General features: G+C 42.2%; 1 protein-coding gene across 4 annotated transcripts in view; it reads left to right on the plus strand.

Moving 5' to 3' along the window:
- The window catches only part of GALNT16 (polypeptide N-acetylgalactosaminyltransferase 16), a 192,455-nt gene that overhangs the window by 145,889 nt on the left and 29,534 nt on the right, over positions 1 to 17,032 (plus strand). For all 4 annotated transcript variants that reach the window (XR_013543663.1, XM_020788514.3, XM_072986160.2 and 1 more), the window contains 4 exons: positions 3,308 to 3,373; positions 5,310 to 5,431; positions 11,523 to 11,610; positions 15,453 to 15,537. Coding sequence is in view for 3 of the 4 variants with exons in the window: in XM_020788514.3 (XP_020644173.1) it covers positions 3,308 to 3,373; positions 5,310 to 5,431; positions 11,523 to 11,610; positions 15,453 to 15,537 (361 nt within the window). In the remaining variant the exon portion in view is untranslated. The remainder of the gene's footprint in view (positions 1 to 3,307; positions 3,374 to 5,309; positions 5,432 to 11,522; positions 11,611 to 15,452; positions 15,538 to 17,032) is intronic.

The following is a 17,032-nucleotide window of genomic DNA, read 5'->3' on the forward strand; positions in this document are numbered from 1 at the left end:
GTACATTAAGATTGGTATAACAAATAAATCAGGTAATCACATAAAGAAAGGCTCTAGCTCACACAGACTCATATCTCCACACAATCTGATCACTATCTCATTTCAACACTCACAGATCCTGATCTGCCCTTCACACACATTCACACCCCTATATATCCCAGCTCCTCCCCCTGATGTCCCGCCTTCCGACCACCATTGGATGTTAACACTCCAGCCTAAACCTTGAAGGACAGGTGACATCATAGCTGTTTGTAACAGAGTGTGGGATAGTAATGATGATGTCCCCACACCCAAGCCCTGTTTGGCTAGGAGGCATGACTTCATGTCAATTGCAAAGAGAAGCCAAAGATTCATCTAGGGATGACTAGGCAAGTTCCCACAGCTGCTAGTGGGTCTGTTGAAGAAGGCACAGGACAGTCAGGAGTCCAGACCAGCACCATGGGCACCCATTAGTTGTTCATTGCATCATCCCTTTATTCCCATGTGAAATAATAAGGTAGTCCATAATCTGTTTATTTAGTCTCACTGTGGAGCCTGCAGATTATGTAATATGTTTGTTAACCCCTCAAATGTGTTGGAATAAGGATCTGGACCTATATATGGAGCACACTAGTTGATACACATTATAAATAATCAGTTTTAAATAGATGCCAAATGTTTCTTCAGTTCTCCACAGTCTCTAGTTATTATGTTATGCCATCTTCTAAAATACATTCTCCAAGTATCCCCATCTGAAGAGGGCCTTTCAGCTGGATGTTATTAGCACTGCTAGAAGGGATTTTGCTACATTCTTGGCATATGAGTAATCTAAAACAGGTTCATGGGTTTCCTTTAGTATACGGCTTTCCTTGACTAGCAGATGTCTAGTAGTATCTCAGTAGCCTTTAATCGAGGGTATCTGCCACTGCTTTTCAGTTACATCGTTTCTGAAAACAGTCCACCTGGGAACAGTATCTGAAGCAGTGAGGAACTGTGGAAATGGAAAACCTCCAGGACTAGAAGTGACCAGCAAGTACTTTGGCTGGGAGCCTTGGAGCTTCTTGCCAGGATACCAAGGTTGTGCTAAGATGATAAGAGAAAGGTTTTTCAAGACATGGCAGGGGGGGGGAGGAAGAAGTTAATCTGACTGCTGCTCATATTAGGGCATGAGAGAGATTCATACTACCAAGGAGGCAAGCAAAGGAATAAAAAACATGACAAGGAGCATCAAGTAAGCTTTGGCTGATCTAGATATCCCATGCTGAAATGCTTTTCCAGGAGTTGAAAGGAGTTCAGATATTTTGTCTGATATACAGTATTGCAGTTGTGTGAAACAATCCTTTCTGAGTTTGGACAAAGGAGGCTCTGCAGTCTACGTTCTGTAGTGTACTTCACCCCGTGTGGGCTGAAGGCTGGTGAACTCTGTTTTAGAACCAAAATATATGTGATGTTGAGGTTATCTTTACATATAAAGAGTTGGAGCAGAATGTCTTGCTGATGCCTTGCTACCTAAGCAGTAAGAGGTATGAGCCAAGATCTTCCAAAGCTAGGCATAACAGTTTGTCCGGTAGATTGCATTGGGTGTTTATGATACAAAATGTCCTGGGAAAAAGATAATGATAAGCATCACTCCGTGAAGAACTCTCTTCTTAATTTCACATCATCCTTTTTCTTCCTTTTAGTATCCTATCTTTATCAGACTTTACACATCTGTGGTTTTTTTCCCTTGAAAGCAGGCCTTACATATCTCTGGGGTTTTTTCTAGTATAAATGAGTGTACAGAATTACATGTTACCAGTGTGGATTTGATTTAAATAAAATTGATTTAAATCATGGTTTACATTTTTTAATTTTTTAACAATTTAAATTTTAAAAATCATTTTTTTAAAATTTACATCATGATTTAAATCAATTTGATTTTTTAAAAAAATCATTGATTTTTAACCCACCCTCCGTGTTACAGAGCAAATACAGAGTTTCCAGTTCTGCATGTCCTGTTATGCTAATGCTGGGACAGAAGAGGGAATTTGCAAATTAACATCACCCTGTAGGAGAGGGCATTTATTTTCTCTCCCCCCCCCCCCCCCGGCCGCCCAATTTCCCAATCTGTGCTACATTCCCCCACCCCATTTTTTCCTTAGTCAGGCTTATTTTCAGTCTCTGAATTGGCTAGGGTGAAAAGCATAAGGGGTAGAGAAGTTATGGGGATTAATCAGCTGCCTGTTCCTTATTATGCCAGTGGCTCTCCCTGCATGAGTGTTAACCAATAAATGAGGGAGAGAGGTGTATCAAATATGTGATTTTGGAGGTAGCATGGTGCTGTCTGCCATCCGTTGTTCAGTGGCATGAAAACTACATGTTAGATAGCAGCTGCATATAGCCAAATTTCAGTGATCCATTCCCTTGAAATATACCCTCAAAAAAGGCTGATTTGCCCTAAATATAGGGGAAGCATTTTGTGGATCTTCCCACACCTTTACATGCACTGCAGCTGCTTTTACTACCCCCAGTTTACCTTGCAAACAAAGATTTGGAGCCCCCAGGATGAAAATAGGACATAGGGAAGACATTCAGTTGAAAACTGTCAGGCAGAGAGTCATTGGGGCAATGCAATGCTAGGGCAAATGCATCTGGTAACCCCCATTCAGCCTGCTCCTCCCTCCTCCTTTATTTAAGCCTAAGGATCAGGGCCTCGCCTCTATTACCTTCCAGCTGGACTTCTAAAGGTAGAAGCAGGTTGGAAGATCTCTAATTTGTGAATTGGTCTGCTCCTTAGCTAAGTTGTGTGTCAGTGAATGCCTGTGTGTATATGAGAGAGAGAGAAAAGAAAATGCTTGCTCACTTTTGCCTGAGCTGCTTGTCACCTCTGGCTCTGCCCACCATCGACAGCTGTGTCTTCTGCCCCACCAAAGACAGTGTGGGGCAGCCAGTGCTCGCAGAATTAGTGTAAAGCATTCCCTTCACTTCCATACCTATACTGTTCCAAAGTGTTACTTTCTGCAGGTGTTTTGTGAAGGGGAAAGGGTCCTTGGGCTTCATTAGCACACAGTAGCCGTGTAATGTGTAGCTTACCCGGCAGTGTCTGAGAAATGCTGACTTGAATATTTGTGGCACGGGAGGTTGCTGATGGGCCAGCCGAGTCCTTTGGGTGACACTTCAGGCAAATGGGATTAAGGCTGTTTATTTTGGGATCAACAGAGTGATTGATATAATAAGTAAAAAGCAAAGCTGTGCCCTCTATTCAGGCCCATGGGGAGAATTAATTGCAGTTGTCTGTCAGTGCCAAACAACAGGGGGTGTGTGCCAATTCGTTTTCATTTCTCTTCAGCTGAAGACTGCCAACTCCTTGCCAAGATACCAAAGGTCAAGTGTCTACGCAACAATCGTCGAGAAGGTGAGTGTGACAGGCTTGAAGGCATCATCCACTTCTGCAAAACCTAACGGCAGAGAGAATTAAAACTTGTGGGCAGGAGGGATATATAGCCACTTAGCAGAATGCATCAGGCTCCCAGGATGAGCGTTTTAAGCATTTGTGGAGGACTTGCCTTGCTTCCTGAGTCTGGAAGAGTCGCTTTTGTACTACATATCCCAGAACACACACACTCATCCAGCTTGGCCATAAAGATTGGAGATTTGTTGATTCATAGTCCAAAAAGGAGTAACTTAGCCAAACCTCGTTGTTTCTAAGAGAAGACCCAGATCCAGGAGTATCACCAAGCAGTGACCAGAGTCTCTAAAAGTAGAAGTGATGCATTCAGAGGACAGCAATTCCAATACGTTGGTAAAAAGGCCATAAAATAAGAGCAATTATGCCTTGCCTAAATTTAGTTTTAATATGTTTGTCCTCCTTCAGGCCATGTTGAACATCAGGCTGTGTCAATTAGCTACAAAAATTGTTCAGAGGAAAAGGCACAACAGAGCTGAGAGTCACAATTCAGACAATTGCAACAGTGCGCTCTAAATCAGGGGTCCCCAATCCCCTGTGCCAATCCATGGGTTTCCTTGAACTGGGCCACAGACATGGATCTCCGGCACCCTGCACACATGCATGGTGGGGGTATTGCGCTCGTGGGTGGGTGTGTCGCGCTTGTGCACATACGCACGAGCATGACACGCCCCTCTGCAAAGCACGATATGCCTACCCACGAGCATGACATGCCCACCCATGAGCGCACGGGTGCCCCCATCCACCCCGTGCACAGAGCCCGCACCCCCCCCCAACCAGTCCACAGTCCGAAAAAGGTTGGGGACCGCTGCTCTAAAGCACCACACATTTGTGTCCCTTGGACATAGCGGAGCAGAGAAGAGAGTCAACATCTCTGGGGCCAAGGGGACCAAATGTCAGAGCCACCGTAAATCTAATGGGTTCCCCATTGTTTGTTGCAAAGACTCTCCGTGCACTGAAGCAGTGCATTACCATTTTACCATTAACTAAATGAAGAATTATGTGTGACATTGGCTCAGAAGGGCTCAATACTGGCAGATTTGGTTTTGTACTGAGAAAAAAAAGGTTATGTGCTCTACATCACCCCTCCTAGTTATGCTTATCCTATGGTAACATATTCACTTCTTAAATAAAATTCAGCCTTAAAAAAAACTCAACCCCCCTCCGGTTCCTAAAGATGTTTACATCTCCAGATTTTCTTCTATGCTGAAGAAAAGATATGTGACTTCTACAGCTCCTTAAAACCTCAACAGTTCTCCAGCTAGGCAGCACCACTCCTTAAATAAGGAGTTTGGCTCTAGAGGGAAGTAAGAGAAGAATAAGGCCCTATCAAGCCAAGTGTAATACATTACTGAGTAAAATGCATAGGACCAAAATGGAAATCATAGAAAGCAACATGCAGAACAACCAAATAAATGCTCAGGATGCTCTGTGGGCATGGAATGTTATGCTGGCTGGTGATCTGAGAGGGGAAAAGGTTGGAAAAGCAGGATTTGGGGCTTTGCACAGGAAAATGGTAAGAGCAAAATGAGAGATGAGTCTGAACATAATAAAAAGAATCTAGGAAAGACACCCAACATGCAGGGCTGGGCATGTTGTAGCTCTCCAGCAACGTTGCCTCTAATTTTCTGGAGTGCTGTGCAGAGACCTGTGTGCCTTAGAGTGACACAGATTGTTCTCTAGATATTGTTAAACCACAGCTCCCAACAGCTCTAGCCAGCACTGGTAAGGTCTGATAGGAGGACTGTTGGGAATTGTCTAGATGGCTGCTAGGTGTTCACCTCAGAGTTATGTACTGCCATTCTTCTATCACATCCCTAAAGAACTATGTTCTTCTCTTTCCCAATGTTCTTTTCTCTCTACCCCATTCCACCATCTTTCTCAGGGCTAATTCGCTCTCGGGTACGAGGTGCTGATACGGCGACGGCTGATATCCTCACCTTCTTGGATAGCCATTGTGAGGTGAACAGTGAATGGCTGCAACCTATGCTTCAGAGAGTGAAAGAGGTGAGCCAATGTCTTCCTCTTTGCTTTACACCATCCTGTGCGCTAGTTGCTGGTAACCAGATATCTGCAGCTCAGTAAGTTGCAGCATAACGGTCGGTAGTTCAATTCCCCAGTGTAGCCTTGGGCAAACTGCACAATCCCACGACAAAGGAATTGTCATTTATATAATGTAAAGGCAGGATATATATTGAAAGAGAGCACTCACTCAAGGCAGTTCACAGACTTTTAAAAGAAGAGAAAGAGATAAATGCAGATTTAGCTTTAAAAAGGAATAAAATCATATAAACCAGCCCGTTTGGGTCCCTTGTTGGGAGAAATGTGGCATATAAATAAAACTAATAATAATAATTGTCATAGTAAACCACTTCTGAATATTTTATATCTAGAAATCCTGACAGGGGTTGCTAGAAGCTAGAACTGACTTGACAACACTGTTTACAACACACACACACACGCACACACACACACGCGCGCACACACACACACACACACACACACACACACACACACACACACACACACACACACACCACACCCTTTGTACCAGTGATGGTGGGCAAAGTGCAAACCACTGCAAACAAGAGTGGGGTACTTCAGTTACTTTCCCACTCTTACCTAAAGTCTCTGTTCCACCCACTCTTTCTACTCCTACTTTAGTGAGAGCTTTGTCCTCCAGAATATATCCCAACAGAGGAGTTCATTTCCTGCAGTGTGTGGAGTTCCTTTGTAATAAAAGGCATGAACCCTGAGGTAGAAGGAGAGACAGTACAGCTGAGTTGGCAGCTCTTGTCCTGGATTTGCCAAGCAGGTCAAGGAGAGGATGTGACAATGCTGCTGAAAAATCAGCAAGGATGGAGCTGAAAGGGCAGATTTTCCTCCTGCTTTCAAGGCCTGGTTTCTCCTTCTGCAGAGAGAAGCTAACAGGGCCCAAGGGACCAGTGGGAGGAACTACAATAGATGCAAATTACATAGATGTTCTGCTTAGCACTAAGAAGAGGAAGGAGGTGAAACCTTAGAATTGGTGACTTTAAAAGCTGCTCCTCAATAAATCCTCCCTCTCAGTAGCCCATAAATGTCTACTTTATATTTGGTCATAAAATCATGCTGCTGGCAGGAGCAGCAGTAACAGTGGCAATTCAGAGACTCCTCCTCCACATAGGGAGATGGTCTGAGGCAGCTCAGCAATACAGAATGTGGATCTGGATCCTCAATATTTATTGTGAGTTAGGCAGATGGATGGAGAGTTCATTGACTTTCATATTTTCCAGATTACTGTGCTGTGATTTGTATAAAGATCAAACTTATTTTCTGTGTGTGAATATATTTTGAGCTAATCAGGTTTGTGAACTAAGGGGATACTAAGTAGAGAGAACAATCTTGGAATTTTATAGGGTGAGGAAAGTGGTAAACTTAGTTGCCGATGATTCCTAAACTATATTTACTATACAAATAAGGGCCAGAATCCTGTTGGTGTTCATGTAAGGTTTGCAGAATTGGTTGTGTTCTATTGACAAAGTGCTGAAGTCACTGACATGTCAGCACAGTTGATGGCACGCACACATTTCACTTTCCATCCATCTTGGTGACATCCCTGGTTATATGCAATATTGCACAACTGAGATGCACCCTGGCTATTTACGCAAACCTTTCATAAATACCAATAGGATTCCAGCCACGGCATATCTGGCACATTTACCTGTCATTTCCTATCTCCAAGAAAATAAATGGATGTATAAGGAGCTTAGGATTTCTAATAGGCCCTCAGTGCCCAGAATCCTACAGTGAGCACAGTCACCATCTAAGATTATAGGATTTGTAGTCTGAGAAACTAATTTTCCCATGCTCTGAGAAGTCTCACCATCCTCTCAAATGTTCATGATTACCAATATTTTATTATGGCAGCGTGACAGGAGCCAGCGACAGTTACAATGAGGAGTTAAGATGGCTCAGTGCACGTATCTATAGATAGCCCCTGCTGCTTATTCCTCTGTCCAGATCTCAACGTTCTACACTGTCTCTTCAAAGAATTATACCATCTCTTCACCAAATCTAAACCCTTCCTTAGATGCCTCACATGTCAATTTAAATCTATTTCTGAGTTCTTGGTTTCTGAAGTCACTTACTTTCACAGGCTAGTTGTCATTTAGATTTTTTTTAACTTGTCAGTATTGACTGTTTTTTACTTTGGCCTATTGACTTTCATTGCTAAAATACGAAACACCTACTGTGTGTGTTGGTATTAAAACAGTATAGATGGAGACCAGCTGCTGGATCTTTTGCTTATTCTTTGTCTTTTTCACCTAATTAATAACCACCAGAATTTTTTTTTTTTTGTTTTGGCTCAAGGTTGGAAGTACCATGCATCACCATTCCTTTACAAATTTAACTTTACAAAATGTAACTTGTCTTGGGGACAAAAAGAAGCAAAATTGTCACCTTCTTTTAATAGTTTCTTATAGTGTTATTTGTATTTTATAGCACATGTAAAACAAATACGACTGGAGTTAAACATCTGAGGCATCTTTTGAAAACAGTATTTGTTCTAACTTAAGGACTTTATTAAGGGAAGTGGTGGCACTGTGGGTTAAACCACAGAAGCCTCTATGCTGCAAGGTCAGAAGACCAGCATTCGTAAGATCGAATCCACACGACAGAGTGAGCTCCCATCGCTTGTCCCAGCTCCTGCCAACCTAGCAGTTCAAAGGCATGTACAAATGCAAGTAGATAAATAAGTACCATCTCGGTGGGAAGGTAGCGGTGTTCCATGTCTAGTTGCACTGGCCACGTGACCACATAAATGGTCTACAGACAAACACTGGCTGTATGGCTTGGAGCACTGTGCCCTAGAGTCAGACACAACTGGACTAAATGTCAAGGGGAAATTTTACCTTTACCTAAGGACGTTATTATCATCATCAGAATTTTACTCAATACCCAAACAACATTCCTCTTCCTTTCCCCCCATAAAATCCTACAAGTTTCTTCCTCCCCCCAAATTTTATTTATTTATTTATTTATTTGTTTGTTTGTTTGTTTGTTTGTTTGTTTAGTTGATTGGTTGGTTGGTTGCAGCTTTGTAGACACTTAAATCTTATGTCTTTTTTTACTGCTGTGCAGCTGTCTAGTGGCAGTTCCACATTACTGCTGGATAATTCATCAGAGAAATATGCAATCACATATAGGGAAGGGATTTTGGGAATTTTTTTTCACTACACCTACCACAATTCACCAGGAATTTCCCCAGCTAGAATTCTGGCAAATGCAGCCAAACACCCAAATCCTCAGACAAGCTTCAGCATACATTTAAGGCCCAGCATGTTCTTCTCTGCAGCTATTGCAAAGGGTGAGAGTGGGTAGGACTGGCTAAGCTCCATGGGAGCTACAAGGGATTGTGAAATAAGTAGTTTTTTTAGAACCACCATGAGCAGAGAGACTATCAGTTCCATAACCCCTCAAAATCCTACAAGGTAGGCTTCAGCAGTATGTGGACTGAGAACTCCCAGAAGTACAAGCTGGATTTCGAAGGGGCAGAGGAACTAGAAATCAAATTGCTAAGATGTGCTAGATTATGGAGAAGGCCAGAGAGTTCCAGAAAAACATCTACTTCTGCTTCATTGACTACACAAAAGCCTTTGACTATGTGGACCACAGCAAACTATGGCAAGTTCTCAAGGAAATGGGAGTGCCTGACTACCGTATCTACCTCCTGAGAAATCTATATGTGGGACAGGAAGCAACAATTAGAACTGGGTATGGAACAACTGATTGATTCAAAATTGGGAAAGGAGTATGACAAGGCTGTATACTGTCTCCCTGCTTATTTAACTTATATGCAGAATAATCATTCGTAAGGCTGGACTGGAGGAATCCCAAGCCAGAATTAAGATTGCCGGAAGAAATATCCACAACCTCCGATATGCAGGTGATACCACTCTAATGGCAGAAAGTGAGGAGGAATTAAAGAACCTTGTAATGAGGGTGAAAGAGGAAGAGTGCAAAAAACGGCCTGAAACTCAGCATCAAAAAAACTAAGATCATGGCCACTGGTGCCATCCCCTCCTGGCAAATTGAAAGGGAAGATATGGAGGATACCCTCTTCTGCTCATTACTGTTCACAAAGAGACACTAAGCAGGGGGAAATCCCAGAACCAGACTCCTTTGTTCATCAGTCAATCACTTTTCTCCCAAACACAAACCAATTGCCGTGGCTGTTTTTCAACAATGATTTTCCTGGCTTTTAAAAACTGAAGTTTAAATTTATAAGAACTTTACCAAATTTGGCACAGATCAAGAGCAGACTGTCCGCTACAAATGTGCCAGATTTGGTGCTTACCTGAAGCCCAGTTTCAAAGGCATAATGTTTTGTTTGGGCTGCCACCACTTTAGAATTGCCTTACAGTATATAATGTATACTGTCTCCCTGCTTCTTTAACTTATATGCAGAATACATCATGCGAAAGGCAGGACTGGATGAATCCCAAACTGGAATTAAGGTTTCTGGAAGAAATAACAACCTCAGACTTGCAGATGATGCCACTCTGATGGCAGAAAGTGAGGAGGACTTAAAGAACCTCTTAATGAGGGTGTAAGAGGAGAGCACAAAAAATGGTCTGAAGCTCAACACCAAAAAAATAAGATCATGGCCACCGGACCCATCACCTCCTGGCAAATAGAAGAGGAAGATATGGAGGAAGTGACATATTAAACTTTCGTGGGCTCCATGATCACTGCAAAGGGTGACAGCAGCCATAAAATTAAAATATGTCTGCTTCTTGTGAGGAAAGCAAAGACAAACTTAGATAGCATCTTAAAAAGTAGAGACATCACCTTGCCAACAAAGGTTCGCATAGTCAAAGCTATGGTTTTTCCAGTAGCATTGTATGGAAGCGAGAGCTGGACCATAAAGGAGGCTGACCACTGAAGAATTGATGCTTTTGAATTGTGGTGCTGGAGGAGGCTCTTGAGAGTCCCCTGGACTGCAAAGAGAACAAACCTATCCATTTTGAAGGAAATCAACCCTGAGTGCTCACTGGAAGGACAGATCCTGAAGCTGAGGCTCCAATACTTTGGCGATCTCTTGAGAAGAGAAGACTCCCTGGAAAAGACCTGGATGTTGGGAAAGTGTGAAGGCAAGAGGAGAAGGGGATGACAGATGATGAGATGGTTGGACAATGTCACCAAAGGTACAACATGAATTTGATCCAACTCTGGGCAGCAGCGGAAGACAGGAGGGCCTGGCGTGCTCTGGTCCATGGGGTCATGAAGAATCAGACACGACTTAACGACTAAACAACAACAACAAAAATCTGTTCTAATCTCCTCTTTCAAGCAAAAGCCTTATCAGGAATAGCTGTTCCTAATTCATTATCTTTTCCAACATGACAAAGGACATTCCAGAGGAACAAAGTATTCCATTTGCAGTAGGGAGGGGGAAAAAAGTCCCACAGAGTTACAGCCCTGATTGAGGTGTGCCATTTAGGATGTGATGCAGGCTGCCCCAACTGTTCCTAAAAAGTAGGTCTGGGCACATATGGTATGGACACACTTCCAGGAGCCATAAGTACTATTGGAGAGACAGAGGGATTCTCTTGAATAAAATTAACTGGAATGATTATAACTAACTGCCTATGCAAGCGTATTTTACTAAAATATGAGAAACTGGAAGGCTTTCACCATTAAGTTTCCTAATTGAACAGGGGAGACAAATATTTACCCTTGAAAATGACATTTCCCAATATAATCAGTCCAGACCATCAACAACTTTTCCAGGACAACCATAGGGAGCCAAAAGAGACCTGAGCCTTTTAAACTGTGCCCTGTACATGTGATCCAAAGAGGTATTTAGCAGTAGTCTATTTTAGGATTCTCTTTTCCTCTTAGCATGAAAGATATCACTGCCACAAAACCAAAATGCAATTGCCTCAGATTCTTTCTTAATACTACCAGCAAGAACATTGCAGATAAGAAAGGGATACAGTGTTTTTTCTTATTCTGCTTTATGCATAAATCTCATGGTCTCTGATTTCCTGAAGCGTAATCTCTTTCCCTCTAGGCAAATTCTAATTTCCTTCTTGTTTCCCTATTCTTTCAGGATTATACTCGGGTGGTGAGTCCTATCATTGATGTGATAAGCTTGGACAATTTTGCCTACTTAGCAGCATCAGCAGATTTGAGGGGAGGTAGGTGTAGTGAATGAGTACATTCTGGAGTTCTCTCTCTGTCTCTTCCTTGCTTCTCTCTCTCTCTCTCTTGCTGTCTCTCGGCATTGCACCAAATTGCAAAAAAGAAAAGAAAAAAGGTATGATAAGGTGAAATGCATTGATTACTAATACACACAATCAATTTACAAAATGTAAATGTAGGGCCTCCTTGCCGCATGAAACAGCCCTCCCCCAGACTTTTATAGTAATGATATAATTATGCACCATCAAGTCAATTCTGAATTGCCATGACCCTTTCTAGGGTTTTCTAAGCATCCAGTGCTTGGAAGTGTCTTACCATTTCGTTCTGGGGACACTCTGGGATTGTGCAACTTGCTCATGGCCATACAGGCTGGCTCTTCTTCCAGGAATCAAAGTGTCAACTTCTTCCTCCACGGCCGAATACCCAGACCACTGACATATCTAGACAGCTACCCAACTTTTACCACATTTCAGAATGTATTGAACAAGGGGGGAAAATATACTACATTTTTAATGTTGGGAGACAACCTTGCTACTTGGTAAGCTGGTCACCTGTCCCTGGCCAGTATAGCTAGGGGGTGGTTGGGAGCACAGTGTAGCTTGGGTATCATAAGCTTCCATGATTGTCCATGTTTCAAATGTTACTGTGACCAAATGGAAGCATCAGCTTCCCTGTTCCTGCTTTGCGTTTTGCAGATGCATCAGATTAACACGGACTTTTCCAGGATAGGAGGCTGAATAGTTTTTATAAATACAGTATTCCTCTGTGAAGTACATATCAGGTTTCCTTTTCCTCCCCCTTTGCTCTGATGTGGACACCAAATGCAGGAGGTCCAACTGTTCCGTTCTTTTCCTGCAGACAACCTCTATGCCACACTACCCACCTTACCCAAAATCTGGAGATTCCACATATGCGCACACTGTTGTTAGTCTTTTTGTCCTCCCATTCATTTGTGCAGACTCCACTTGCCTGCACATCCCACCATCCACATTTCTTCCCCCAGGATCTTCTCAATTTGCAAAAATTGTAAATCAGACAGTATTTCATGGGATGCAGATGGGGGAAACCAATTACAACAAACAGAGCGACTTTGTTCCCAGAAATACATGTCATCCCATTGAGAGAATACTGATTAATGTCTCATAACTTTGGCAGCCAGTGAGGCATAGGACAGCCTGAGAGGAAGGCTGAAGCACTAATTATTGCATTGCTCTCTGGGAACACACACTGGAAGATTTGGTGTCTAATTGAGCCATGAAAAATATCACTGAGGAACAGGGTGCATCTATAGGGATCTCTCAGATCATAGCTATTAGTTTATGTATTGCTTGTTATGTAGGAGGATTTTAGGATTATACATGCAGGAGATGTTTCACCACTATCCAAATATTGCTTAGCTGTATGTGTTGATGTATTCGGGGTTATTTAACAGCCAAGACAATGAGCAGAGTTAGACTGTAGTAAGATTTTAAAACTGGCAATCATATGAACAGAGGCACTCGTGAAGGTTCTTAATCAGGGGCAGCTTGTGGACTAAGTGAAAGGCACCTCCCAAACCTCCTTCTCCCCAATTCCAGGCACAAGTGTATATATTCTTAATGTATATCCTTAATACAGCAACAAAGCTGAGACAGGTCTGGCCTCTCCAAGTACTTTCTTGTGACTTAGAGAGTGACTACACTGGTCATTTACCCTGCTATTTGCATCAGATTAGGTACAGATCAATTCAAATCAAAACTTTGCAACTACACAGTATAATGCTCAAGGCATGGAAGCCCATTGTGGAGTCACCTCTTTTCAGTGAGAATTTCTTTTTTCCTTTTAAGCTGGCAAGGTGATTTAAATGTGCTCCGATTGTCTGGTATCGCTTTTCTCTGCTTTCTGCTGGGTGGAATCACCTGACCTGAAGACAAAGAGGTGGTTCTGGCTTTGTCAATTCCGCCTGACTGAGCGCATCCTGTCTCCAAACAATGCTTCTTTTAAAAGAGGGAGGGGCTTTCAAGTCAGTACTGAAACAAGGTGTTGTTGGTGACTTAGAAAAAATGAGCTATGAAAAAGAGGTAGAAATTGCCAACTAGCACCTTCTAAACCTGCTAGTGTCACAGGCAACTCCTGCTGTGTTCAAACACTCTGCCTCTGCTGACTCTTGCAGTTTTTTGTTGTTTGGACAGCTACACCGAAACCTAATTTGAAAAACTGGACCACAGTGGATCTAAGTATATTTTCCCCACTTCATAGTCACAGTCTTATTCACAAATAAGGCAGTCTCCATCTGAGGACATCAACCCATTCCTGGGCAGAAGAGCTAATTGCTTCTACTACACTTCAGACAAGAAGTCATTAGCATCACTAATTTCTCTTAAGGACCTGCCAGTGTAAGAGTGCTGGGTCAGAACAAAATCCCATCTTCTCCAGAATTCCATTCCCAGCACGCCCCCAGTAGGAAGCCCACACACAAGACATGAGTTCAATAGTATCTTTTTGGTTGTGTTCCCTAGCAACTGATAGCAAGATGCACATTGCCTCTGGTACTGGAGTGAATGTACTGCATATATCAGTTATGACCAGTATTCCTTTGGTAGCTTCATAATGCATTTGTCTAATTGCCTTTTAAAGCTGTCCAGGCTGGTGGTCATGACTTCATGTTGTGCTACTAATTCCAATTTGACCAAAAAAAAACATATAAAAAGTGCTTCTTCCTGTCAATCCTCAAACTCCCACCATTCTGCTTCAGTGGATGACCTTTGGGTCTAATGTTATGAGAAAGTGAGGAAAACTTCTCTATTCCTATTTTCAACATACTGTGCATAATTGTTTACATATCTATCACGTCATACCCACAGTTTGGAAATAATGTTATATTTAATGCATTGGTGGTAAAATCATTACTTCCGTAGCTTAATTCTTTAGATACATAATCTGGCTACCTCTTGTTCAATGTGAAAATAACAATTTTACCATTAACACATTATTTCCAACTCTGGTCTTCTTACTAGGCTTTTTTTCCTAAGTTAAACAGCCCCCAAACATCAACACTTTCCCTCATAAGAGAGTTGTTCTAGTTTCTTGATCATTCTAGTTATTCCTTCACACCCCCTTTTCAGCTGTATTTTAGCTCCACTCAACTGTTATTCACATGGATAGAATCAACAGATTTAGAGGAGGGTGCCTAGCCTCTCCCCTGCCATTTTTGCCTTCTGCACATGAAATGTAATGTCTGCAGAGGGTTGCTCCCTGCTCAAGTGTAAGCTTTTCAAGACAAACCTTGGTTTTCAATGTTCTTGGTCACATATAGAGCCTACACATGACTTGGGATCTTCCTCTGCAGATACAGTGCTTTCTCAGTGAGGAAAATGATGATGGAGGGGTAGGGGATTGGTGATGCCTTCAAAGTTTAGTGACTCTGCTTGTGAAGGTTACACCTCAACAGGGCTACTATCTTCTTTGAAACAGTCATCAGATACACAATATTCTGAATGTGATTACAGATTTGTGAAAGGGCAGCAAGATACTTACGATTTTCTTTTTCTTGTTGAGTATATTTTTGATGGAAATATAAAGTATTAGGAACTCAACAGACTGGCTGATATTTCTGTTCTTTTTCTAAATACAGTATTCCTCATTTGCCCTTTTCCACAGCAGTGGCAAATTAACTTGACATTTTCATGGAGCTACCTAGAGCAACCCCAAATATCTTTTTCTGGGTCAATCACTGTTAATTGTTCCAGATGTATCCTAGATGGGGACCCGAAGCCTATTTTGCTCACTTTTACATTACCCAGACATCCTCATGATTGGTTCTCCAATGTTTTCTTCTTCCCTTCTGTACACATTTCAGGGTTTGATTGGAGTCTTCACTTTAAGTGGGAGCAGATCCCCATAGAGCAAAAGTTGTCTAGAACAGATCCTACCCAACCCATAAGGTAAGCTCAATATGCAACGTTCTCTTTGAATCTCATTTCTAGACTTCATCTTTCATCTGACAGATTCAGCTGCTTCATTTGTAGACACTGCCATGGGAAGTGTTCAGAGGTCATGCATGGTGCATTTAAGAGCTGCAGGTAATCAATATCTATTGTTCCCTGAAGAATTTTAATATTCCTGACAAATACCTGCAACTCAATCTGTTGGCTTGAGCAGTTGGCTTTAATATAATAGGCAACACATAGTGTATTGGTTTTTCAGACAGTAATGAATTGTGCTGCTATCACCTTTGTGAGTTAGGGGAAATGTCACTGTCTTCATTTTAAAAATTGTTACCATTGTCTAGTGGGAATAGCTGACTTTTCCAAGCTTGTGTATGAACTGCACCTGGAGCATCACCTCTTGTTTCCAGCATAGTGCCATCCAACTTCTCAAGGTTTAGACAAAGTCATCAACCTATGCTTTTTGCAATGCTCACCATATTCACTGTGTAATTCATATTTGGTATATTAAAAATCTTGTGAAAATGCAGATAAAGAACATAGAATCTAGCTACAACTAACACAAATATTCTCTTTTGTGATTGTAGCTGGATCTTGTAAGTGGTGGATTAACAGGAGTAAAAGCTTGTACCACACTTGTGAGAACTCAGAATCTGAGAAAGATTTTTTCCAGGGCATGTCCAAATTGTCTGGATTTTGGGGTCTTTTGACCTCTGCAATCTCAGCCTGGGCTTGCACCCATTTGGATATGTACTGGCTCACTTGGGTGACTGAGGTCTGAATGGATTTATGCATTTCACAGCCTGGCTTCTAGTGCTAAGAAAAGACGTATCTGGTGGGATGTCTTAAGAACATAAGAATCCTGCTGACTCAGACAAAGGTCTGCCTAGTCCAGCAGTTTTTCCACTCTCTGGACAGTAAGACACCTGTGTGAAGGTCAAAAGCAGGACATGAGTGGATTCTATCTGCCCATGTTCTCCAGGAGAGCCCACTGACAGCAAATATAGCACCTCTCTGATTAGAGAGTGTAGTATGGAAAGTTAATTTAACCTGCTCTTTGCTTTAAGATCTTAGGCCTAGCATTTACTTACTTCACAATATTAGAGGTAGTGTAGGTGACATTAAACAAGACAATGCCACCTTGAACATACCTGATTATGCCTAATTTTGGAAGTTAAGAAGGGCCAGACCTGAACTGGGGACAGATCTTCACGTAGGGGTAGGAAGGAATCCTATTTTGAGAGCTGCTGCCAGCCAGAACTGGCAATACTGGGCTAGGTGGACCAATGGTTTGACTCAACCTAAGGCAGCTTCCTGTGACGAACTCTTACCTGCCTTTAAGCAATCAGCAGCAGCTGGTGTGCATTCATATCCCATTCTTTGTAATGTGAATTACAGCTTCCCTTTACCCTAGTTACCATAGTTATAGGTGACACTGGCATACATATACTGTATTTGAACAAGCCTAAAGCTGACCGCCGAAGAATTTATG

Source organism: Pogona vitticeps, chromosome 1 (genome assembly GCF_051106095.1).
Source record: "Pogona vitticeps strain Pit_001003342236 chromosome 1, PviZW2.1, whole genome shotgun sequence".
In the NCBI taxonomy this organism is placed as follows: Eukaryota; Metazoa; Chordata; class Lepidosauria; order Squamata; family Agamidae; genus Pogona; species Pogona vitticeps.